This window comes from Pygocentrus nattereri, chromosome 4, assembly GCF_015220715.1.
Source record: "Pygocentrus nattereri isolate fPygNat1 chromosome 4, fPygNat1.pri, whole genome shotgun sequence".
Lineage (NCBI taxonomy): Eukaryota > Metazoa > Chordata > Actinopteri > Characiformes > Serrasalmidae > Pygocentrus > Pygocentrus nattereri.
Genome location: NC_051214.1, coordinates 7,978,192 through 8,005,438, shown reverse-complemented (window position 1 = coordinate 8,005,438; position 27,247 = coordinate 7,978,192). Strand labels below are relative to the sequence as shown.

Sequence of the window (27,247 nt, the reverse complement as noted above, 5' to 3'; positions counted from 1 at the left end):
ATAGAACAAAATATTGAGCTAGACTATATTATTTCTTGTGTTTGTTTGCCTTTTTTATTATTTTCACATAAGTGTAAAACATAGAAATAAATAAATAAATAAATAAATGTTGTTAAGGGTTGTTTTGGTAACACTTCACTTGAAACCTTCTTCATGACACTGAACATCATGAATATAGCAATGCCCTTAAATGTCATGGCAAATGCATACAGTCTCTCAATAGAGATGACAAGCCATCATTGTGTCACCATTACTAGGAACTGTCAAGACAGATGGCATAATGCTTGATGTCATTAAGGCTAATTACAGTGCGCTTAGCACCATAAGCTGGCACTGTCATACAATTACCAGCGGTGGTAAAATGACACTGAACTAAATATGTCATGATGACTCATATAATCTCTGCCATGACGTTTATAATTATGTCAATATTATGTCACAGGATTCAAGCAAATCCTTGAGTGGTGGTTGGTTAGTGTAGTGGTTAACACCTCTGCCTTCTATGCTGTAGACTGGGGTTCAATCCCCACCTGGGTAAACACCCTACACTATACCAATAAGAGTCCTTGGACAAGACTCCTAACACCACCTTCGCCTACCTGTGTAAAATGATCAAATTGTAAGTCGCTCTGGATAAGAGCGCCAGCCAAATGCCATAAATGTAAGTAAAGTGCTTTTTAAATATATATTTATATAAGTTTAATATACAGGAATATCAGTCACATTTTCAAGCGTGCTATTATTTAAATAGTTCCAAAATACTCTAATATTCATTGTACATTCATTGTATATGTTATGCAAAGTTGATCCAGTAATGGAATTACATTCAGTATTGTAAAACAGGGAGCCTCGCTACTTTTCAGAGTTACGCTAAACTTGCTGGAAAGTGGTCACATTTTCCCTTATGACCGCCATATCTTTATCGTCAGGGAAGCCCTGTTTTCTCTCAGAGTGTTCGATTCTGTTTTGTTCTTTCTTTGTTCTTCATCATGTATCCTTGACTGTATTCAGAACTGGGAGGTCAGACTGTAGGAGGCAGTGCTTTATAATATATATATTCTTTGTTCAGACCAAAGGAGAGTGGAAATAACTGACCTCTTGGAATGACTGACCTGTTGACATCTCTGTAACCAATGAGAATAAATCTTCTCTTTCACGCAAAGACTCAAGTGCGCAATGTTTGTGAGTTTATTTGAGAGTCTGAAACTTCACTCAACATCCAGCACAAGATCTATCAATAAGCTACACCTGTATCTGATGCAAAGGCACCTCCTGAAAAGCAGTCAAGCTATCTGACCAATGTCCACTGCTTTGCAATTAATGGATTAAATGAGAACATGTTATGCAAAAATATCTCAACATTTTCCACGACTTTAATCTTTGAGGGGTCATTGTGATCCTCAAGAAAGTCTTCAATCTCTGGAAGCTACTGAATGATCTTTCTGCTGAACATGTAGTGCCTGAAATTGTGTAAAAACACAATCACTTTCACTGGTTCACTAAGAAGATCTCTTAAATCTGCTTCACATCTGAAAAACTGACATTGTGCATTGACCAGATAGTGATACTGTGTGCTTTGGATGTATCACCAAGCATTTTGAGTCCATCCAATCAGTATCATCATCCTTAGAGATTACAATTGTGCTGGGAATTGGTTCCTGCACAGGGGTCTCTTTATTGAGTTTCATCACCACCACACCCTCATTATCTTAAAATCTTCAGATATGAATCTTTGTTCTGCTAGAAAGACTCAGGAGGGAAGAGGGAAGGAGGACAATATCCTCAATGGAATTTTACAAGTTGAAAGACACCAATTCAGTAGAAAAGAGTCTTTGGTGTAGGCCCCATCCTTGGTCCAGGTCTTGGATGATCAAGACCCTCACTGATCCTGCTGGATAGAGACGGCAGGGGTGGAGCCGACCCCCCTGACAAACAGAGAGGGACCCAACTGGTGGTGCTGGAGAGGAAGGAACGTCAAAACACGGGCACCTGAAAGTAGCAGAATAGTTATGTAAGTCGAGTCATTTTAAAGACAGGTGTAGGCCCATGATTCATCAGGACCAATGAATAAATGATGTAGCAAAGACTCTTCCGGGCAGAATTTTCACTAAAGCCTCCATTTTTGAGCAAGCAGTACAGCTGTCAAGTACAAAATACATGTTCTTGAAGTAATTCTTACCATCAGAGAGTCACCTCAGTGGCTCCTGTGGTGAATCTTCATGGGGTGGTCAATGTGTCTTCTGCAGTTTGGGGACGTCACGTGGCAACGTCACGTGCATTATGCACCACATTTCCATAGAATGAACAACAGTAGGCATCACTGCGCTTAGAAATGTGGTGGCTTGACAGTACGTTGATGTTCTTTTTCATGTCAAAGGGTGACAGATTCAGGTTCTGTATGGCTGTTTTGGGAGCAGTTGCCTCCATCTGGTGGTGGGCCAAGGCAGTCAGTCACTAACATATAGTCAGTCAAACAATAATAAAGTCATTACAAAATCAAACAAAACTAAACAAATCATTTTTTACTGGTTCATAGATTATAGACTACCTTGATGCCAGCAGTTAGTATTTCTGAGCTGATTATGCTGTTATTGACAAAGTATTACTGTAAGAACATTATGTTGATATTTTGGGAAAATTATTTTACCCAGTGTTTTTGCAGTGTTGCAGTTGCTGTAGAGAATTTTATGTATAGAATTTACTATTGTGAAAAGAACTGCCTGTTTCTGTGGATGGGTTTGTGAAGAGTTTTGAAAAAGTGAACATACTGAAAAATCTTCGGTAACACTTTATTTGAAGGCTACCTACATAAGGACTTCATGACGCATTCATAAGCACTGGATAATGTGTTTATGAAGCACTAAACCCTATACATAATTGCATCAATCATCTTATCCATGCCATGGAGGGAAGAGGGAGTAGTTTCCAGGCATATTTCACCTGATATTAATACAATGTCGTCTTAAGAATGCTGACATATATAGTTATGTATAGTGTTTAAATATGTTTAATGCTGTAAATATGTTCAACGTTTATTCTTATTCTATCAGTTCAATGTCATTTATTTCATAAAACTTCTTATGTCAGGTTGCGAGAACCGACATAAGCACTTAATAAATGTTCAAGTAGTGCTTCATAAACACATCAGTGCTTATGAATGCGTCATGAAGTCCTTATGTAGGTAGCCTTCAAATAAAGTGTTACCAAATCTTCTTAGCCCCAATTCAAACCATGGTAAATAGATTTAACCAGATTCAGTTCTAGAGTCGGGTTAATTATACACTATAAAAATAGCCTCTGCCTGTAGTGCTAGTAGAATTAAGAATATTAAGCACTCCACACTAAATTTTTCTGTAACGCTCATGAATTATTAATAATATTAAATCACTTTGGCTTGATGTTCATTTACTTTCTGAGGCAAAATGGTCGAAGGAAAAATACATTAAATGTAGTTTTTTTTAAATTAGGAATGAAAATTATGCTAACATTATGTTAATTGTGCTAACACAGTATCAATGCAGTATGAAACATATACTAAAATGAAACACTTTAAAAAGACTAGTAGCTTATGATAACCAGGTTGGTTGGTCATTGCTTCTGGGAATTTGACTTGGAAAGCAACATTCCAGACTTCACTTCAAACAAAACGCAATCTTCAAACTGATATTTAAAATAATAATCAACATCATTTGCTCATCTGCAAAAGTTTTACTATGACATGCCTACACTCATTTGTGTGTCTGCAGCCTGCATTCTGGTAAACAGTGGAACAACCATAGCAGCACATACAGGAAGGGAGGAACGAATACAGGAAGAATTCAACTCGCTGAAATACAACCAATCCACTACAAACTGGGACAGGATTTCAACTGAGAGTGGTCAGAGCAGAAGCAGAGTTCAGCTGGTTAATGGTCACTCTCCAAGAAACCTGTCTCTACTCATATCACACCTGACTGAAGAGGATGGAGGAGATTACAGGTGTGATGCTATGAAGTGGATTAATATACAGCAGACTCACTGTTGAAGGTAAAACATCTGTTCTGTTCAGTGCATGTACATACATATGAAAAGTGCTCTAGAAATAAAAATGTTATTAAATACTTCAATAAGTTTGACTTTTATGTTGTGAAGTTGTATTAACAGTAATTTTTGGTAGATGATTATTTGAGTTTATGTATGAGTATATTTAATTTTCTACAGTGTTTTGCCTGGGGAAAATTTCATCATCACACAATTCCCTCTTTGGAATTGTGTTTGGGAACATTCCGACATAACTCTGTCTCCTCATCACTATTCACATGGGCCTTGTTATCCCTACTTTTTAGCTTGTGTTTACATCCTTGCTCTGCCCTTCTATCATTGTGTTCACCTGTTTCTTGTTAATCCAGTAGTCATGTGTTTGTACAGATGGCTCTTACTTTATTAGTTGTTTGGTGAAGTTTGTATTATCTTGCAATTCTGAATCATTCCATATTGTGTTGTGCCGTTTTAACGCTGCTTTATTCCTGACTGCCTTGGAGATTTCTACGGGTTGAGGAAGATTGTATTTGTACTCTTGGACACTATTCAGGTCTTATAGTCTTTTTAGTGGGCCCAACTCCAAAACCAAGTCCAATGCTTTTGATTTTGACCAATGTGATGATTTTAATTTAGATTCTTACTCTACTATCTTTAAACGATCTATGTACTGCTACACTAGATAACGTAGTATTCTCAGTATGAAGCTGTTGCGGAACCTCATCAGTCTCTGCCCTTCGTCCTCTTTGCCTTGGTGACTTGCCTTGGTCTTTCTCCACTTTATAGTAGCTGTGGTTTATCACACCAAGAGAAACAAAGGTACAACCTATGTGATTAAGCCATTCTGATTATGCTACTAGTTTTACGTAAAAATGAATATGTAATTTATTTGACCTGCTTTAGTATTTGATCCTTTTTATTTTTTTATTTCTTCCCACTTTCTTTCATTTCACCCACATTCAGATAGTGCCACAGTTTACTACTGCACTGCTGATGGAGATGGATCATTGACTCTGCAATAGAGAAGTAGAACAACAGAGTGGCTACTAACACCACTAACTGACCTCCACACCTGATCAACAGACCAGACTATAGTAAAAATCTTGAAGATGTTCTGTTGATACATCACTCACATCAAGCAGGTGGATTGTTGATATGTCACATGAAGTAGATTTAATATGTTATTTACATTAAGCAAAACTTATCCTTACCCAACATAATCCTAACCCAAAACCTCACCCTCCCCTGGCCCTAATCCTAACCCTAAACTTAGCCTCAACACAAAACCTAGTCCTAATCCTAACCCTGGCCATAATCCAACCCCTAAATTTAATCCCAACCCAAAACCTAATCCTAACCCTAAACTTAACCTCAACACAAAACGTAGTCCTGACCCTCGCCCTGGCCCTAATCCTAACCCTAACTTTAACCTCAACCCAAAACCTAATCCTAACCCTCACCTTGGTCCTAATCTTAATCCTAACTTTAACCTCAGGCCAAAACCTAATCCTAACCCTCACATTCACCCTGGCCCTAATCCTAACCCTAACGTTAAATCTCAACACAAAACCTAGTCCTAATCCTCGCCCTGGCCATAATCCTACCCCTAAATTTAATCTCAACCCAAAACCTAATCCTAACCCTCACCTTAGCCCTGATCCTAACCCTAAATTTAACCTCAACACAAAACCTTGTCCTGACCCTCGCCCTGGCCCTAATCCTAACCCTAACTTTAACCTCAACCCAAAACCTAATCCTAACCCTCACCTTGGTCCTAATCTTAACCCTAACTTTAACCTCAGGCCAAAACCTAATCCTAACCCTCACATTCACCCTGGCCCTAATCCTAACCCTAACGTTAATCTCAACACAAAACCTAGTCCTAATCCTCGCCCTGGCCATAATCCTACCCCTAAATTTAATCTCAACCCAAAACCTAATCCTAACCCTCACCTTAGCCCTGATCCTAACCCTAAATTTAACCTCAACACAAAACCTAGTCCTGACCCTTGCCCTGGCCCTAATCCTAACCCTAACTTTAACCTCAACCCAAAACCTAATCCTAATCTTCACCTTGGCCCTAATCCTAACCCTAACCTTAACCTCAGGCCAAAACCTAATCCTAACCCTCACATTCACCCTGGCCCTAATCCTAACCCTAACCTTAACCTCAGGCCAAAACCTAATCCTAACCCTCACATTCACCCTGGCCCTAATCCTAACCCTAACCTTAATCTCAACACAAAACCTAGTCCCAGCCCTCACCCTGGCCCTAATCCTAACATTAAACTTAATCTCAGCACAAAACCTGATCCTAACTCTAATCTTAACCAAAATCTAATCCAGTTAAACTCCAGTTACATGCTGGTGTCAGTGTGTCTGTAAAAGCTTGTTGACGGTCTCTATTAAGTCTGTTACATGTTCAGTGACCTTTCAGTTCAACATCTACAGATATGAACTTGGATTGTCTAAATAAAGTGAAAAGAAACTGAGCTCAGCAGATTATACATTAAATTTACACAGTTATAAAAATCCTGAACATATTCACTGCTGCTACATCACGGATATGTGGTTAATGCGTTCATCTAAAAAGGACCACTCAAAATGAAGTGCCACCCAAATGACTGCACGCATTGTGAGTTAAAGAGAAGACCGAGGAAGTACCAAGGAGCAGCTCACAGGATGTTGCCACATTACCACATTTGGAGTCAGTGAGTGACAGAGACAAAAAGCTGATCTCATCTCTAGACGTTTCCTGTTTGAGGTGTCCACTTAAAGTTCCAGTGTAGATCTCTAGAGAGAGATGCAGATTTTGAGTGTGTCTGGAACACTGGGTAGTGTATGAGTAGGTGACAGATCGATCAGTAGAGCGGGTGTAAGAATGGTTGTATCTCCAGTTTTGCTGTTGCTGTATGTAATGAGGAGGTTCTGGAACTCAGGAAGAATAGAGGGTTGTGTTTATCTGCTGCTTGTGCTCCATGTTGCTGAAGGTGAGTGTACCATTCTTTCTTGTACTGTAGATACCATACTATAATCTTACTGATGATGTGGAAATGTAAGTGTATGTATTGGACCTTAACTGAAGTCCTTTTTGCCTTCAAATCCTCTGTGGGTGCTACATGGTAGAGGTTTTATTAAAGTGAATAGTGAGTGATAATATCTAAGGTGTATAGAGAGAAGATGAGAAAGTGGGAGGGAATTAAGTTTGCAGCAATTACATGACTGAATTATTACATGAATTACATGATGTGGTGCATCAAGCACTGAAAGAGAAAATACAGGTAGTAGCTTGTCATGACTAATGGGACACTACATCTATATATTTAGCATGTGTGAGAAAGGAAGAGATCAAATGATATCTGCTGAATTCATTTCCTGTTTGCAATGGGAACATTATGGTGACTAGTGACTAGTCTTTCAGAACACTTTAGTCTTGAAGGGCATAGGAGTGCAGGAGTGTATTACTACAGTACAGGTATCCAGTGGGGGTGTTTTGGGATTCAGTAAGGATGCAGGTTTTCTTTTATCTGCTGCTTGTTCTCCACGTTGCTAAACGTGATTGCGCCATTCTCTCTCCTACTGATAATATCTAACCTATTGGCTTTGCTAATGTGATAAAGATGTGTTTTGATGTAACCTTTGCCGAAGATACCTGGAGAATATCATACTACTGTGCCTGTATCTGTATCTTTGTCCATTCCTTTCCATACACCTAAACACTGCTTATCCATATTGTATCATTGCTTTTTCATGAAACACATTCGACACTGATTTGGTAGGCAGGTACTGTAGTCTACCTGCTATTCATACAACTGCAATGGAATCTAGTCATCCCAAGGAGGTACTACAAAGAGCGACATATATTATTTGATATCACTTCGTTTATGTGGGCTAGAGTCAGAAATCTTGTTCCGAGTCCTAGCATTCCCCCAAATGTAGTAGTACAAGTTGTTTCAATTTACACCATATGCAGTTTCTCCCATTTTAAATCCCAAAAAAGTATTTTTGACACCTCATCTGAGACAATTTCTGTACCAATATTATTTATATGCATTTCTTTATTTATTGAGGAAAATGGTCCAATATTACATAAGTAAAAACATGTGAACCTGAAGGTGAAATGAAAGCCAAGAACATTGCTGCTCATCGGCAGTTTGTGAAAGATCACATGGAGAAGCCATAAAGCTATTGGAACAATGCTTTGTGGACAGATGAGACCAAAACACATCATTTTGGTTTAAATGAGAAGCATTATTTGGAGAAATGAAAAAACTGCATAAAAAAATAGCATAAAAACCCAATAAACACGGTGGTGGTAGTATCATGGTTTGGGCCTGTTATGCTACATCTGGGATGGGACAGCTTGCCATTATTGATTGAACAATGATTGAAACTCTGAATTATACCAGCAAATTCTAATGGTAAATGTCAGGACATCTGCCTGTGAGCTGAAACTCAAGAGAATGTGTGTCATGCAGCAAGACAACGACCCTAAGCACACAGTTAATGTTTTGGAATGGCCTAGTCAGAGTCCTGACCTTCATCCTATAGAAATGTTGTAGAGGGACCCAAAGCAAGCAGTTCATGGTAGGAAACCCACCAACATAAAAGTTGAAGCTGTTTTGTACGGAGGAATGGACTAAAATCCCACCAAGCCAATGTGCAGGACTAATCAATGGTTACCAGAAATATTTTGTTGCAGTTATTGTTACACAAGGGGTTCACACCAGATACTGAAAGCAAAGGGTCACATACTTTTACCACTCACAGATCTGTAATATTGGGTCATTTTTCATGAATAAATAAAATGACCAAGTCTAATATTTTTTGTCTCATTGGTTTAATTTGGTTCTTTTTATCTACTAATAGGACTTTTTAGGTCAAATTCATGCAGAAATGTAGAAAATTCTAGAAAATTCTTAAGGGTTCACAAACTTTAAAGCACCACTGTTTTTTTATTTTCTTCATATTTTGTCCATCCAACAATGGACGGAAGAGGTGGGTCAGATCACAAAAGTTGTTCATGTGATCTCAAGGATCTCTGAATCACTGTTACAGCAATGCAAACCCAAACCAGTAAACTGTCTGCAGTTTAGGGGATTTGCTGACCGTGTGTGTTGGGCTGGTGTGGACCAACTGCAAATGACTGCGGTGCATCAAGAAACAGGAAGCAGCAAGCATAAGCTGACAGGATGTTCAGACTATATTTGGTGTCAGTGAGCATCAGAGAGACGTCATCTCAACACAGTTTCCATCTGAGACACCTACATTAGTGGTCTAGTAAAGGCCAGCTGAGAGAGATGCGGAATTTAGTTGTGTGCTGATTGTGTCAGGAAGGTTGTATGTGTGCAGGATTTATGCAGTTGACAGATCATTCAATAGATCAGGTGTAGGAGAGCTTGCAGTCTGCATTGGTGCTGTCTCTGTATGTAGGGAGGAGGGTCTGGATGCTCAGGAAGAATGCAAATTCGATGTTATATGCTGCTTGTGTTCCATCCTGCTGAAGGTCATACTGTAGATACTCCAGTATGTATGACACGGTACCATTTAAAGCTTAGTTCAAAATCATACAGTAATCTTACTGGTAGTGTGGAAATGTAAGGGTATGCACTTGCGGAAATTACATGGTTATATTATGACTATTATGACTCTTAGAACTGTTTCCCCACTCAAAATGAAGTTTCTCTTCAGTATAATAACCAATAGTTATTGCAGATGTTGATTACTATACTGTATTGAAGTCACCTGGTCCAACTAATGAGCTCATTAACAACCCAATATTGAGTTAAAGTGGGTGTGTTAAAGCAGGAGAAGCACCAAAAGCTGCTGGACAGTGGGCAGAATTACTGGTCTAAATAACATTAGAATGCTTTTAAGAAACTAGGCTTAAACTGGACAAGCATGTCTTATTATAACCAGCAGTGATAGTGAAGGTCGTTTCTGCAGGCTGCACACTGAAAGACAGTCAACAGACAAAAAGGATTACTGCATACACACAAGAGTCAGTACTGCTGCCCTGCTACTGCACTGTTTGTCCATTCTGACTGTGTTGAGGTGGGGTGGGTGGAGGGGCAGCCAGTCTATACACTCATCATGGGATCAAAATCCTCTCTCTTTCCAGAAACTTCCGTGTTTGATTGGAAAATTAAACTGACCACTTCAGCTGAACCTTCCCCCACAGTTTCTTCTCAAAAGGGTAACAGCAAACTACATACACAGACCTCTCATGGTTGAATAAATACATGCAAATTTCACCAAAGTTTTCTTATACATTAGTTTCATCTTGTATATGTAAAGTTTGGTCATTAGGGGGGGAGAGCAGTGTGATAAATAAGGGCCAGGTAACATTAGAATGCTTTAAGAAACCAGGATTAGGCTGGTCAAGGCTGGTCTTAATACAATTATGCCTTTATAGTAAAATCTTGTTTCTGTTTAAACAAGCAATGTTAGTGAAGAACAGTAACTGGTGTGTTTCTGCAGGCTGCACACTGAAAAACGGTGGAAATAAAAAAATTATTGCCCACAAACATGGGTCAGTACTGCTGCCCTGCCAATGTATTGACCCACACAGCTCACCAGACAGACTCACCTGGGAGAAATTTATGCCACCCCCATACAGATGGAAAATGATATCCAGTGAGAGTGGTCAGTACAGAAACAGAGTTCAGCTGTTTAATGATCACTCTCCAGGAAATCTCTCTCTACTAATATCACACCTGACTGAAGAGGATACAGGATTTTACAGGTGTAATGTTAAACAAAGAGAAAAGTCCTTTATCCTACTCACTGTTGAAGGTAAAACATATTTCATTCACATGTATTGTTGAATTTAATTACAAGCTATATTTCAAGCATCATAATAGCATCGTCCTCTAAAGTGTTATGCTGGTAGGTCCCCCTGCCAAGGCTTGTCCCCTCTTGAGTAAAAGCACAGCTCCACTACTGCTGACATGTATCAAAAAATGATATCTCACCTCTGAGGGCTCTGCTGCATTAGTGCTAACTGTGGTAAGGTTAGGTGGGTGGTGAGGCAACTAGTGTAGCACTCCTCACAGATTCTGTCAAAATCTTGTCTTTTTCCAGAAGCTCCAGCAACAAAACTTACTCCAACACTTTCTAGGAACATTCAAACTTCAGTCGAACCTACTGCCACAATTTCTTCTCAGACCGGTAACAGCAAACTCCATTCACAGACATCAGTTCCAAGAAACATTTGGATGCTTTTCAAAAAAACTAGGCTTTGACTGGTCAAGCATGTCATAAATATGTTTCTTCTTGAACTAGCAATGATCATGAAGGTCATTAACTGGTGTGTTTCTGCAGGCTGCACATTGGAAGAAAGTCATCAAACAAAACAGATTACTGCATACACGCAAGAGTCAGTACTGCTGCCCTGCTACTGCACTGACCCACGGACCACACCCGAGAGACTCATTTGGAAGAAACTCAACCCAAACACACGTGAATGGGAAGATATATCCAGTGGGAGTGGTCAGTACAGAAGCAGAGTTCAGCTGGTTAATGGTCACTCTCCAGGAAATCTCTCTCTACTCATATCACACCTGATTGAAGAGGATGGAGGAGATTACAGGTGTGATGTTAAACAGAATGAATACATCCTCATCAGACTCACTGTAAAAGGTAAAGCTCTTATTTGATCCATATGTATAATGCAGTCATAACTTCATAAATAGCTTTAGATATCATAGCAACCTCCTGGGATACCAAATAACCATCTGGGATAACATAGCAACCACTATAGCATCTACCTGGGATACCATAGTAACCACCATAGCAACCTTCTAGCAACACCACCTGCGATACCATAGGACCACCTAGAAACACCTTAGAAACCACCTTAGATATCATAGCAACCCACATCAACCACCTGGGATACCATGGCATCCACGATAGCAACCACCTGGGATACCATAGTAACCACTATGGCAACCACCTAGCAACACCACAGCAACCTTCTAGCAACACCACCTGCGATACCATAGGACCACCTAGAAACACCTTAGAAACCGCCTTAGATATCATAGCAACCCAAATCAACCGCCTGGGATACCATGGCATCCACGATAGCAACCACCTGGGATACCATATGTAACCCACTACTGGGTATGTACACGTCGATGGTAGGCCAGGTTCAATAGGCTGAAGAATAAGAGACACTAGGTTCTGAGGAGAGAGTGGAAAAGACAGTGCAATTAAAAGACACCACACAAGGATATAAGTTTTTCTTTCTTTTAGTAATAAATTGAAAGGTTGAAATATTTACAATTACCCAAAATAAAAGATCGGACCCTTTAAAATAAAATAAAAATGAATTGTCTTTCAAAACTTGGGAAATAGTCCTTTAAATCCTCAAAGAGAAAAGTTTAGAGAGTTCCTTTCCAGTAGTTCAGTTCAAGGCGTTATTCCTTGGTTCAGTTCGTAAAGTGTTAATTCAAGTCAATAAGTCAAGTCAGTCATAGTCAGTGATGTGACACGAGCAGGCCACAATCCTACCAGATATGCCATGTGCAACGACATAGAACAGGATCACACTCGAATGGGTGGGTGGCTCGCCATCTAATGTAGTCCACGAATCCTCAGCGAAATCCAGATCCAGCTCAAAAACTTGACCTGTGTAACCATACCCTTAGTTAAGCTACACATACAGGCCATAGTTCAATTCCTATCAAATATCATCAATCAGTTTAAACTTAAAGTAGTTGTACAACATTAATATCAATCTTCTCAAAAGAAAAGCTATGCAAACTGCATATACTTCATTTATACTGAAAACCATTGCATACCATTCAGTTAAATTAGCATTATCAAGTAAACAGGATGAATACTATGAAATAACAACATTGTATACTGAAATCGCGATAACCTTGCAATTATACACAAACATTACCCTGTACAGCGATTATCATGAGGACACATTCAGCTCTCTCACCTTTTGCACGTGCTGGGTGCGGTATTACAGCATGTGAAATACAGTCAGCTCACTCCGAGCATTAAACTTACTCATTTCAACCAAAATATACCCTCTCAGATTCCTTACAACAAATATTGACAAAACAGATTACAATTCTCAAGTTTCACCGAAGTATTTGGCAATGATAAACAAAATATGACTTAGATTACATCAGTAAGGGAAAATAGACAAGTTGCCTTACCGAGACGATTTAAACAAAAGAAATACTCGACGAAACAAAGCTTCTGGTCTTCAAACATACAGCATTTACAGAGCTGGTCGCTCAGTACTCCAAAGGAAACTTAAACTTCGTAAACAACTTAGAATTAGTTTCTTTCAATTGTTTCTAGCTCTGAAATCGTGGAGTTTCCAACTCTCTGGCTCTCATCAGCTCAACAGACTGAATGGCTCCATGGGAAACCGAATGCTTGCAAAACAGCATGTCAAAATAAAAGAACCAGATCGTAACTGTCACAGTAAAAGTACTGCTATATCAAATACATTCAAATCGTGTTTTTAACAATAACAACCCATCATTCATGAATTGATTCACTAGGATTATCACTATTTATTATCCCATTTTACTATTTATGCTTTTTATCACTAATTATTGTACCTTTTTATTATGCATTTGTCAACTGGGTTACACCCTCCCTCTCTAAACTGGCATGAGTCCCTTCATGACATTTTCACGTGGGAGAGGATTACCCTCAAACGTTTCAACTAAAGCATTGTTGAAAGCTTCAAGGATAGTCTGAGCAAAAGAAATAAATGGTTTGCCTAATTGAGGATAAGTAAACCTTCCGGGTGCTTTTCTCTGATGTTCAGATCTACGCAAGGTGTCATGATCTGGCTCACTAACACTATCTGGACCTTCTACAGGACTTGACTCAGGACAGGAGTGAGTAACTGTAGGATAGGATGTGTCAGTGTTAGGAATGACTGGCAAATCAGATAGATCCAGCAATGGGGTTTCATTATCAGTTTTTTCAGTTGGGACAACTTCTGATACTACAGTATCATTCTGCTCTTGAGAAAGGGTAGTTGTCAACTTCGGCTCACTTAAAGTAATTGGTTCTTCCTGATCATTTTCTGTTGGTTTCGTTTCTTTAGGTTCAACGGATGACTCAGGTTCAGCATTCATGTTGCTCTGGTTCGAAGGCAATTCCTTTTCTACAGGTTCTGCATCAATTGGATCATCAGGTGGAAACTGAATAAGGTCAGGTTCTTCTTCTGCCGTAGAAGAACTTGGGATATCGGAGCATTGAACTTCAGGAGTGATATCAGGTAAGTTTTCAGGTACAGTTGATGAATGAGTCTGAGGACTTGGTTCATTTCCAGGCTGTGCAATGTCTGGGGTTTTTTTAGTTGGATGCATCACTTCAGGACCAATGATTCTTATCCTCTACAGTTTGAAGTGGAGACATGACAATGAATAGTCCTCTTCATCAGACTCGACAGGGTTTTCAGCTGGCTGAAGAGTACTTTGTCTGGTTCTGGGTCTAGAGACTCGTACAGGCTGTTCGGGCTCTGCATCTTCTTCAGCAAGAAACCCGCATGGCAGTAGGAGATCCCTGTGTAGAGTACGGGTGGGTTCATCCTGACCCGCAGGACACACCGTGTAGACTGGTAGCTCTCCTGCTCTCTTTTGTACGACATACACAGTGGGCTCCCATCGATCAGCAAGTTTATGCTTGTTGCGAAGTCTGAGATTACGTACAAGAACGCGATCCCCTATCTCCAGACATGACTCTCTCACTCTCATATCAAACCTCTTTTTGTTTTTGTCAGCTACTTTCTTTGCATTTTTCATGGCAATGTTGTAACTTTCTTTCAAGTAGGACTTCAGATTTTTCACGTACTGGGAGTGTGACGTGGATGAGGCTCCTTTTACTGGTAACCCAAAAGCTATGTCGATCGGCAATCTGGGCTGGCGCCCAAACATGAGCTCGTATGGGGAATACCCAGTCACCTCGTTCTTTGTACAATTGTATGCATGAGTTAGTGGCTTTACATACTCACGCCATCTGGTCTTTTCTCTCTCCCTCAGGGTACCCAACATACTCAGCAGAGTACGATTATAGCGCTCTACAGGGTTACCTCTGGGGTGATAGGGACTTGTTCGGACTTTCTTTGTACCCACTAAGGCACAGAGCTCTTTGACAATTTGTGACTCAAAGTCACGGGCCTTGATCGCTGTGTAGGCGCTCTGGGAAGCCGTAATGGATGAAAAATTGCTCCCACAGGCAACGTGCTACAGTGATGGCCTTTTGATCTTTCGTGGGTATCGCCACAGCATACTTGGTGAAATGGTCGGTAATTACTAATATGTCCTTCGTGTTGTGGCTATCCGGTTCGAGGGACAAGAAGTCCATACAGACCAGTTCCATGGGTCGGCTGGTTTGGATACTGACCATCGGCGCTGCCTTCTCTGGCTGATGTTTGCGCTTGACACACCTTGGGCAGGTTTTGACCTTTGACTCAACATCTGCTGACAATTTCGGCCAATAGAACCTGGACCTGGCCAGCTCAAGGGTGCGCTCGATACCGAGATGACCCATCTCATCATGGAGACTGGTAAGTACGGATGGCCTCAAAATACGTGGAAGAACAAGTTGGTACTCTGTCCGGTCTTCACACTGTCGCTTACGATATAACAGTGAGTTTTTGACTTCAAGGCGGCTCATCCCTCTCAGCATAAGCATCAGCTCTGGTGACTGCACATCCGGTTGAGGTGCAGGCTCACCAGATTCAAGTGCCTTGATGATCACGCTGATTGAGGGGTCTTCTCGCTGTAGTCTGGCTATTTCACCCTCGCTGTGCCTTGGGACAGAGCAGAGGCCTTGTAACTCTGACTCCACATCCTCATACACAGGCGGAATGGCATCAGGGTGGATAGCGAGTGACTCTACAAGACAATGAGACGGTGACTCCTCATTCACGGCTGCATGGTACTGACAGGTGGCCTTGACAATGTCCACAGGAGTTAGATGGTGAGAGGTGAACTGATGAATTTGCAGACTCTCCTCCTGTGAGCAGTTGTCATTCACCAGTGGTCCATGTGGCCTCCTTGACAGACCATCAGCGTCTTGGTTTTGCTTGCCCGCACGATACTGGATGTCAAAGGAGAAGGTGGACAGGGCAGCTAGCCAACGATAGCTGGTCGCATCTAGCTTTGCCGTGGTGAGTATGTACCGAAGCGGATTGTTGTCAGTCACAACAGTAAATGAATGCCCATACAAGTAGTCTTGAAATTTTTCGACAACGGCCCATTTTAAGGCTAAAAATTCCAATTTATGGGCTGGGTATCTGGCTTCACTTTGTGACAGGCCTCGGCTGGCGTAGGCTATTACGCGCTTCTGTCCATCCTGCTCTTGATAAAGGGCAGCTCCGAGTCCCGTAGTGCTTGCGTCTGTATGCAAGACGTATGGCAGCTCTGGATTAGCAAAACCCAAGACTGGTGACGAGGTAAGTCTTTCAATTATCCTTTCGAAGGCATTCTGACAAGCTGTTGTCCATCTTTCTCTGAATGGCTCCTTCGGATGGAAGTACTTCGCGTCAGTCTTGGTTTTCTGGGTGGACTTTCGTGCTGGAGGATATCCCGCAGTTAGGTTGGTCAACGGCTTGACTATTTTTGAATAGTCCTGCACGAACCTCCGGTAATAACCAGAGAAACCGAGAAAAGAACGGAGTTCCTTCAAGGTACGGGGTCTCGGCCAAGTCTTGAGTGCTTCGATCTTCTGGGGATCGGTCTCCACTCCTTTTTGTGAGACTATGTGCCCCAAATAACGGACAGATGTCTGAAAGAAGCGGCACTTATCAGGAGATAACTTTAGACCATTCTCCCTCAGACGATCCAGGACTTTGGTTAGACGAGCTTCGTGTTCCTCCAGGGTTTGGGAGAAGACGATGATGTCATCAAGGAATACCAACACTTCACGCAGATGGATATCTCCCATGCACTTCTCCATTAAGCGCTGGAACGTGCTTGGAGCGTTTGTGATTCCTTGTGGCATACGATTCCACTCCCAAAATCCGAGGGGACATACAAAAGCAGTTTTCGGTTTATCATCTTCGTGCATCTCAATTTGATAATATCCGGATTTCAGATCCATTACGGAAAACCACTGTGATCCGCTTAGGGCGGAGAACGACTCTTCAAGGTTGGGTAACGCATAGGCATCTTTGATCGTTTGCATGTTCAGCCTTCTATAGTCTACACATAGGTGTACGTCACCATTCTTCTTTTTCACTATGACTATAGGTGAAGCATATGGGGATTCCGATTCACGGATGATACCCGCTTCAAGAAGGGTTTGAAGATGTCGTCTCACAGCGTCGTAATCCTTAGGATGGATAGGACGGGGTCGGTGCTTAAATGGCGTCTCATCCTTCAGTTTGATATGATGTTTGACTTTCGTTGCGTGACCAAAATCAAGGTCATACTGCGAAAACACGTCAGAGTAGGTGTTCAGTGTCTCTGTTATTCGTTTCTTCCATTTTGCAGGAAGCGGAGAATCTCCGAAATCAAAACTTAAGCTGTTAGTTTGCTGCTCATCCTGACGGGGCTGTTGCTGACTGGAGCAGACGGTGGGTGATGACGACAATTGACTTAGGCTATAGGTGTTGTAGGTCTGACTGATTTCATGTGGGATACAAAGTTCTGCAAGGACAGAGTTACTTGGCAAGACAATGTCATGGCTGGTTTCATTTCGCAGCACTACAGGTACCTTGTATGGGTGACGTGCTGGAATAGAGATCAAGCAGCTATCAATGAAGATTCCCACTGGTAAAGACGAGATTGAGGGTTCTTCAAGCACTGCCCATTTCTCATTGTTCGCTTCACTTCTGGAGACAAAGCCTTCCAAGACAACTTTCTGTCTGGCAGGGATGATACCTTGCTCATGACGACCTAACATAACAACACCAATCTGACCCTCTGAGTTTTGCTTTTGTCTGAGTTGCTGGGTTTTCAAAACTTGTTGGTAGCCACAGTATGTGTTGCTTACCAGAGGATTTCCGTCACAGAATTGTTCATAAAGGGGGTCTAAAATATTTGTACCAGTACAGGCACGCTACTGTTTAAGCGAGTGTCTGGTACTATCAGGGCAAGAGTCTGCACTTCAGGTTGTGAAGCCATGAATTCTCTGGGGAACTGCATACTGAGCTGTATGTAGCCTAGGTACGGGACTGCCTGGCCGTTAGCACCTTCAACTTCCAGTATGTCACTGACTGGGTGTATCGGGTGATTGGAGAGGTGTGAATCGTAGAAAGACTGAGACACAGTCGTAACTTGTGACCCAGTATCAAGCAATGAGTTACATTCAATTCCATTAACTTTCACATTTGCTGTGCTCTTATTTCCTACTAGGCCTCTAGGCAGTTTTCCAGTTCTTACAGTTCTGTGTTCGTTAAGTGTCACTTTTTTCTTGATTTTCGGTGTCACGGGGGGACTGTTAGTTGACTCTGTTCCTATTTGCCCCTCAATAGGAACAGTTACTCGTTTAAAGAACTTTCAACACCAGGGTTTGCCTTTTCCCATGCTCTCTGTCGTTCTTTCAGCTCTTTTTTCTTTGCGTTAACTAGTGCAGGGTTCGGCGGATCAGTGCAGCAGCTCGCTATATGCCCATCCTCGCCACATTGAAAACAATACCACGGTTTGGGTCTTTTCGGGATGGTGGCGAGTTTTTGTGCTGGTGCTTCAGCACTAGGTGGTTCTTTTGGTGTAGGTTTCTGCTGTTTCTTTCCAGCTTGGGGTTTATTGGGCGGTTTGTCTTTGGGGTAAGAGAGCGCTGCAACCTGAGCTTGGAGTTCGGCTATCTGCTTTTGCAGCTGATTCATCGCTGATGGAGGAGCATCAACTGAAAGTGGTAAGTCGTACTCAATGTCAGGTTCACAAAGGTTCTGTGCTTGAACTTGAGCTTTGGTCTTTGAGAAGCCGAGATGCTGTTTCATTCTGTTTGCTTTGGCTGTTTGTTTATCTTCTTCAGTGCGCAAGAGCAACAACAGCTCTGAAAAGGTGGGTGGTTTCTCCTTTCGCTTTTCAAGCTGAAGTGTGCTGATCAAGGTATTGTTCCAACAGCCTCTGCAGAATTGTTTCAGAAGCTGTCTGTCGGAATCAGTTGGTGATACTGCCTTCACCTTCACAATCTTGTTCAGAGCAGTCTGAAGATGATGGAGATAACTGGATGGTTTCTCACCGGAGTTCTGGTTGATGTTAAGAAATTCTGCGAACAGATCGTCCCCATCTTTCACTATGTCATAAGCAGAGTCAAGCAGATTGAGATAAGCTCTGTGGGAAGCATAAGGACCTAATGACTTCACTACTGTAGCAGCAGGCGCTAAGAGACTGTCAACAATCTTCCTCACAAGTTGTCCTTTGGGGACAGCAGGATCAGCCAAGTAAAACTCCACATTATTTCGCCATGTGTCGTAGTCAACCTCAGTGTTAGGACACGGTACTCTGCCCGAAAAAGTCCTCAGCTTCACTGAGTGTAGGTCTGAGCGAAGGTCGGAGCTCTTCACTACATGCTCAACAATGAACCGTTGCATCTCAGGCGGGTTCAGGTGATTGGGTGCTGGCTTAAATTGTGGAAGTGGTTCAGGTCGGCTTATATCAGGTGTAATAGTTTTAGTGGGCTCTGGGGTGTGTTCGTTTTGAGTTGAGTGCGATTCTGCAGTTTTGGGGTATTCTTCATTTTCAGGGTCAGTATCAGAGGGAGTTTGTTCTGCTGGTTCCTCATCTAACATTTGCACCAGTTCACTTTCAGCTGCTGGCTTTGTATGGGCAACAAGGTCAGAGATTCTGGCTAACTCAACTTGTAAGAGCATTTCAAATGATTTCCCACTATGTTTGGCAATTTCTCTAAGCTGAGTTATAAACTACACTACAAGTTTTACCGTGTAACCCACTACTGGGTATGTACACGTCGATGGTAGGCCAGGTTCAATAGGCTGAAGAATAAGAGACACTAGGTTCTGAGGAGAGAGTGGAAAAGACAGTGCAATTAAAAGACACCACACAAGGATATAAGTTTTTCTTTCTTTTAGTAATAAATTGAAAGGTTGAAATATTTACAATTACCCAAAATAAAAGATCGGACCCTTTAAAATAAAATAAAAATGAATTGTCTTTCAAAACTTGAGAAATAGTCCTTTAAATCCTCAAAGAGAAAAGTTTAGAGAGTTCCTTTCCAGTAGTTCAGTTCAAGGCGTTATTCCTTGGTTCAGTTCGTAAAGTGTTAATTCAAGTCAATAAGTCAAGTCAGTCATAGTCAGTGATGTGACACGAGCAGGCCACAATCCTACCAGATATGCCATGTGCAACGACATAGAACAGGATCACACTCGAATGGGTGGGTGGCTCGCCATCTAATGTAGTCCACGAATCCTCAGCGAAATCCAGATCCAGCTCAAAAACTTGACCTGTGTAACCATACCCTTAGTTAAGCTACACATACAGGCCATAGTTCAATTCCTATCAAATATCATCAATCAGTTTAAACTTAAAGTAGTTGTACAACATTAATATCAATCTTCTCAAAAGAAAAGCTATGCAAACTACATATACTTCATTTATACTGAAAACCATTGCATACCATTCAGTTAAATTAGCATTATCAAGTAAACAGGATGAATACTATGAAATAACAACATTGTATACTGAAATCGCGATAACCTTGCAATTATACACAAACATTACCCTGTACAGCGATTATCATGAGGACACATTCAGCTCTCTCACCTTTTGCACGTGCTGGGTGCGGTATTACAGCATGTGAAATACAGTCAGCTCACTCCGAGCATTCAACTTACTCATTTCAACCAAAATATACCCTCTCAGATTCCTTACAACAAATATTGACAAAACAGATTACAATTCTCAAGTTTCACCGAAGTATTTGGCAATGATAAACAAAATATGACTTAGATTACATCAGTAAGGGAAAATAGACAAGTTGCCTTACAGAGACGATTCAAACAAAAGAAATACTCGACGAAACAAAGCTTCTGGTCTTCAAACATACAGCATTTACAGAGCTGGTCGCTCAGTACTCCAAAGGAAACTTAAACTTCGTAAACAACTTAGAATTAGTTTCTTTCAATTGTTTCTAGCTCTGAAAACGTGGAGTTTCCAACTCTCTGGCTCTCATCAGCTCAACAGACTGAATGGCTCCATGGGAAACCGAATGCTTGCAAAACAGCATGTCAAAATAAAAGAACCAGATCGTAACTGTCACAGTAAAAGTACTGCTATATCAAATACATTCAAATCGTGTTTTTAACAATAACAACCCATCATTCATGAATTGATTCACTAGGATTATCACTATTTATTATCCCATTTTACTATTTATGCTTTTTATCACTAATTATTGTACCTTTTTATTATGCATTTGTCAACTGGGTTACACATAGTAACCACTATAGCAACCACGTAGCAACACCATGGGAACCACCTTAGGTATCATAGCAACCTTCTAGCAACACCATAGCAACCACCTGAGATATTATAGCAACGACCTAGCGACACCTCAGCAAACTGGAATTCCAAAGCAGCTAGTTATCAACAGCCTAGCAACCATATAAAATACCATGGCAACCACCTGGCAACACCTTAGCAGCCATTCTCAATCGCTCTTCAGAAAATGCACGATTCCAGTTATTTTATTCTAAACTGTTTTTCAAGCATCCTCCTTTAAAGTGTTGCGCTGATAGGCCCGACTACTAAGATTTCTCCCCTCCTGAGTAAGAGCACAGCTCTGCTACTGCTGAAGTGTATCTAAATATGCTTTTCTTTTCTGATTCCTCTACTGCAGTAGAGCCGACCACATTGCGGTGTGGTGTGAGTATAAATATTTAACAACCTGGAAAAATGCTTCTGTGTGGGAACTTTCCAACTTCATCCCCTCACCACAGTTTAAGTGTCTTATTAGCCCATGTCTGTTAGTTTGTGTCTCCATTCTTGCTCTGCCCTACCATCATTGTGTTCACCAATTTCTTATTAGTTCTAGAGTCATGTGTTTATACAAATGGCCCATGGTTTATGAGCTGGTTGGTATTTGCATGTTTGGTTTTCCTTGGAAAACTTTTTTTTTTGCCTCCAGAAAAAAACAATCCTTCATTCTTCACCACCCCTTGCCAATGTTGCTTACTGCCTGAATTTTATCCTGTTTTTCTAGCACCATCACAACTCATCATGGACACTATCAAAATCGAGGCTCCATCACCTAAACCTACTCCAGCACTTGATGAGAACATTCATTTGAAAACCTCAGCTAAACGTTTAACCACAATTTCTTCTCAGAAAGGTAACAGCAAACTCCATTTGCAGACATCGGACTGTTAAATTGGACTGTAAATGTTGAACCCTTAAATCTCTGTCTTATTACATGATATATATATATATATATATATATATATATATATATATATATATATATATATAATAGAAATGTGTTATAAAACTCTGGTCTTTGGTCATGCAAGGGATTAACAATCTGGAAAAATGCTTGATTTGTTGTTATTGAACCAAAATTAAGATCAATACCATTTATAATAGCACTGATAATAATAAAAATAGGAAATAACAGTAATTCTAATAATCTGTGCACAAGTCCAGTACAAAAGTGGATGTACTTACTTTGCATGAACAATTGATATGAATAAATGCAAGTTTTGATTATTTCATGTTTAATTTTTGGAAGCAGTCATAATTTCAGCACTATGAAGTTTGGTCAGTAGGGGGAGCAGTGCACTCTGTGCTTGGCCTCAAACTTCAGCAAATGTGTTTGGTAGTGTTCCAGCATAACTCCCCCTCCTCACCACTGTCAGTCATCTCAGCCTTGTTAGCCATGTTTGGTAGCTTGCAGCTCCATTCTTGCTCTGCTATCATTGTGTTCACCTGTTTCTTATTAGTTTTATAGTCACATTTGTACAAACAGCCCATTTTTGGGTTTGAGTTGTTTGGTGAAGTCGTGTTTGGATGTTTGTTTTCTTTTGGAAATCTTTTTAGAGCCCCCAGAAGAACGCAAAGCAATTCATGATTTATCACCAGCACACACAATGGATACAATCCATTCTTCTCTCCTTCCAGAGGCTCCAGCACCAAAGAATATTCGAGTGCCTGATGGGAAAATCAATCTGAAAACTTCAGCTGAACCTTCCACCACAACTTCTTCTCAGAAAGGTAACAGCAAACTATATTCCCATAATGATGGCACAATATTATTAATAAATTAATGCCTATAAAATTAATGCTTATCTTATTAGCCAGAAATTAGCAATAAATGACTGATACAGCAGGGATGGTGCACAAAAAAAAGAAAGGTTCTTCATATGTTCTTCAGTAAAGAAAATTATTTTTAAGGAACCATTTAGAACATATACATACTAGAAACTAGAACATGACTGTGCTATATTATATTGTATTTTATTATAAGCTATTGTTCAAGCACCATAATAGCAGCCTCCTCCAAAGTGTTGAACGGGCAGGGCCCACTACCTAGCAGTGCCCTCTGTAAAACAGGTCCACTACACCTCATGTGGTTCTGAAAAAAATGTTTGTCCATTCTGATTCCTCTGCTGAATTAGTGCTGACTGTGTTGAGGTGGGGTGGGTGGAGGGGCAGCCAGTCTATACACTCATCATTGGATCAAAATCCTCTCTCTTTCCAGAAACTTCCATGTTTGATTGGAAAATTAAACTGACCACTTCAGCTGAACCTTCCACCACAGTTTCTTCTCAAAAGGGTAACAGCAAACTACATACACAGACCTCTCATGGTTGAATAAATACATGCAAATTTCACCAAAGTTTTGAGAGAGAGAGAGAGTGGTCAGTACAGAGACAGAGTTCAGCTGGTTAATGGTCACTCTCCAGGAAATCTCTCTCTACTCATATCACACCTGACTCAAGCGGATAGAGGAGTGTACAGGTGTAATGATAAAGAAAGAGAATACTCCTTTATCAGACTCACTGTTGAAGGTATAACTTATTTCCTTCATAATAGCATCGTCCTCTAAAGTGTTATGCTGGTAGGTCCCCCTGCCAAGGCTTGTCCCCTCTTGAGTAAAAGCACAGCTCCACTACTGCTGACATGTATCAAAAAATGATATCTCACCTCTGAGGGCTCTGCTGCATTAGTGCTCACTGTGGTAAGGTTAGGTGGGTGGTGAGGCAACTAGTGTACACAGCACTCCTCACAGATTCTGTCAAAATCTTGTCTTTTTCCAGAAGCTCCAGCAACAAAACTTACTCCAACACTTTCTAGGAACATTCAAACTTCAGTCGAACCTACTGCCACAATTTCTTCTCAGACCGGTAACAGCAAACTCCATTCACAGACATCAGTTCCAAGAAACATTTGGATGCTTTTCAAAAAAACTAGGCTTTGACTGGTCAAGCATGTCATAAATATGTTTCTTCTTGAACTAGCAATGATCATGAAGGTCATTAACTGGTGTGTTTCTACAGGCTGCACATTGGAAGACAGTCGTCAAACAAAACAGATTACTGCATACACGCAAGAGTCAGTACTGCTGCCCTGCTACTGCACTGACCCACGGACCACACCCGAGAGACTCATTTGGAAGAAACTCAACCCAAACACACGTGAATGGGAAGATATATCCAGTGGGAGTGGTCAGTACAGAAGCAGAGTTCAGCTGGTTAATGGTCACTCTCCAGGAAATCTCTCTCTCCTCATATCACACCTGATTGAAGAGGATGGAGGAGATTACAGGTGTGATGTTAAACAGAATGAATACATTCTCATCAGACTCACTGTAAAAGGTAAAGCTCTTATTTGATCCATATGCATAATGCAGTCATAACTTCATAAATAGCTGGTGGTTGGTTAGTGTAGTGGTTAACACCTTTGCCTTTTACACTGTAGACTGGGGTTCAATCCCCCACCAGGGTCAGCTCCCTACACTATACCAATAAGGGTCCTTGGGCAAGACTCCTAACACCACCTTGGCCTCCCTGTGTAAAACGATCAAATTGTAAGTCGCTCTGGATAAGAGCGTCAGCCAAATGCCGTAAATGTAAATAAATATAAACCTAATAGAATCAACTTTGTTAGTTGAACATTACAATGGATTAGTTCTTTGTCTTTGGAGTAATGCTGGAATGAAGTATAATGATACTAGATTCTTTAACTGACAAATTGTTGAAATAAATGTTTTAGTTCTGTAAAATGAAACTTTAATAGTGATTCAATCCTCAATCACTCCATTCACAGACATCAGTTCTCCATATTACCTTTCGAAGCCCATGTAAACGGTGTAAACGTCACTTTCCAACTAAACCATTTGAAATATTTGTGATAAGGGTCACAAACAATGATCTTAATTTTTAATGATCAGATAATTACTTATGCTGTCTACCGATGGTCTTTTAGGAAATTCACCCCTGACCAATGCTCGTGCTGAACCTCCACAGTCTCTGCCCTTTGTTCCCTTTGGCTTGGTGACTGTGATCATTCTCCACATTATAGTTGCTGTGGTTTATCACACCAAGAGAAACAAAGGTACAAACTGCACAATCATTGCTGTCCCACTTCTTGTCTTGTATGTGTGAATGCATTGATTGTTTTACTTGCTTTACTATCAAAGTGTGCATGAACTGAATGTTTCTTGTTCATTTTAACCACCAAAAGTGCTAGAAACTGCCAGGATTTACTACAACAGTGCTGATGAAGCAGTGAGCCTGTAGCAGAGAAGAAAACCCACAGACATCAACAGACCAGCTACTGGCAACACATCTGAACTAGTGACCAGCTACAGGCCGGCAATTGACTTCTACACTTGATCATCAGACTCAGCAGCTGATCTACAAATTTTAGATAGACCATTTACATTTTTACATTTACAGCATTTAGCAGATGCTCTTATCCAGAGCGACTTACAAGAAGTGCTTTGTCAATCTAGAGAAAGTATCTTTGACCAGTGATTGACCATAATATTTGGAAAAGTACACCAGCTTCACAGCTGCAAATGTGGCAAGCAAACCAGCTACTGACCAACACACTTGATTAAGAGAGCTGAACTTTTGGCAAAACCTACATGTTTTTCTTTATAAACAGAAAACGCACAAACGACTTACACCTCTTTACAATTTGTGTTTTTGTGTAAGAGTAGAATAGTATCAAAATATATTTTTTACAAATATGTCATTTTGCACAATAAAATGTGAGGCTATACCAACTGAGAGAACCCCCATTCTTTTATTTATTTATTTTTTTATTCGTTTATTTTTAGCTTATTTAGTCACGAATTCACTGATAACAGTTCCATTAAATGGGCACTAGGGGGTGATTTGCTCATGTTTTTTGAGAAGTCTTTGACCCTGTTATACAAATGAATGTCTCTACTGATTGTACAATAAACCTGTGCTTGACTCCAAACTTCTGTTGTGGATTGGTCCATCGCTCTCACACGTATCACTGCTGTCAGAACAAAATCTTCCATCTCCATATTTGCAAAAAACAATAAACTTTGTCCGTTTGAAGATTAAATATCTTGTCTTTGTAGTGTATTCAATTGAATATAGGTTGAAAAGGATTTGCAAATCATCATATTCTGTTTTTATTTATGTTTTACACAACGTCCCAACTTCATTGGAATTGGGGTTGTAAAAGTGTAGAAAGACAAGAAACTACTTCATGATCTAACGCATTATGTGTTGAAAGAAGATAGAGGAAATAGCAAGGGACAGCTAACAGGATGCTGCCTCATCACTATATTTAGTGTGGGTGGGTAACAGAGAGTGAAAGAGATCGTTTGACCACAGTTCCTCTTTGAGGTGTCCACTTTAAGTGAGTGAGTCCAGTGAAGTCCTGCTTAGCGAGTCAGAAGGTTTGGTTGTGTAAGGTTGTGTCAGGACGACTGCAAATCTTTAGCCTATGTGTAGTTGACAAGTCAGTTCAGTACAGCAGGTGTAGCGGTGGTCATATCTGCAGGCATATGTCAGTGGGTCCTGAAACTCAGGAAGTATGCAGGTTTGCTTTTATCTACTGCTTGTACTCAGCGTCGCCAAAGGTGAGTGTGCTATTATCTCTTGTACTGTAGATACACCGACATATAAAACAGCTCTATTAAAAATGTATTTAACAATCATGCTGTTATCTTACTGTGGGGGAAATGTAAGTGAACATATTGCACAGCAACAGAAATCACTTGAGCTGAGTTTGAGTTGGTTGCCTCTCCAAAACCACCTACACTGAGTAAGCAGAGTTGTTTCGTCACTTAAACTGAA

At 40.6% G+C, this 27,247-nt stretch overlaps 1 protein-coding gene across 1 annotated transcript; it reads left to right on the top strand.

The window, feature by feature from the left end:
• The first annotated feature begins 10,142 nt into the window (after window positions 1-10,142).
• On the top strand, window positions 10,143-26,054 carry LOC108416370. Its single transcript, XM_037537649.1, has 11 exons — window positions 10,143-10,213; window positions 10,498-10,812; window positions 11,101-11,187; window positions 11,341-11,658; window positions 22,171-22,299; window positions 23,085-23,177; window positions 23,665-23,739; window positions 24,224-24,310; window positions 24,464-24,781; window positions 25,392-25,520; window positions 25,650-26,054. The coding sequence occupies exons 2-11, from the start codon at window positions 10,620-10,622 to the stop codon at window positions 25,703-25,705; spliced, it is 1,485 nt and encodes a 494-aa protein (XP_037393546.1). The 5' UTR covers window positions 10,143-10,213; window positions 10,498-10,619; the 3' UTR covers window positions 25,706-26,054.
• Window positions 26,055-27,247: the final 1,193 nt, after the last annotated feature.

Bases quoted from the DNA above. Each gene is read 5' to 3' on its own strand.
- LOC108416370 (XM_037537649.1), top strand. From the start codon at position 10,620: ATGCCACCCCCATACAGATGGAAAATGATATCCAGTGAGAGTGGTCAG. The intron at 22,300-23,084 runs GTAACAGCAAAC...CTCTCCTTCCAG, and splicing joins CACAATTTCTTCTCAGAAAG to AGGCTCCAGCACCAAAGAAT. The intron at 24,311-24,463 runs GTAACAGCAAAC...GTGTTTCTACAG, and splicing joins CACAATTTCTTCTCAGACCG to GCTGCACATTGGAAGACAGT.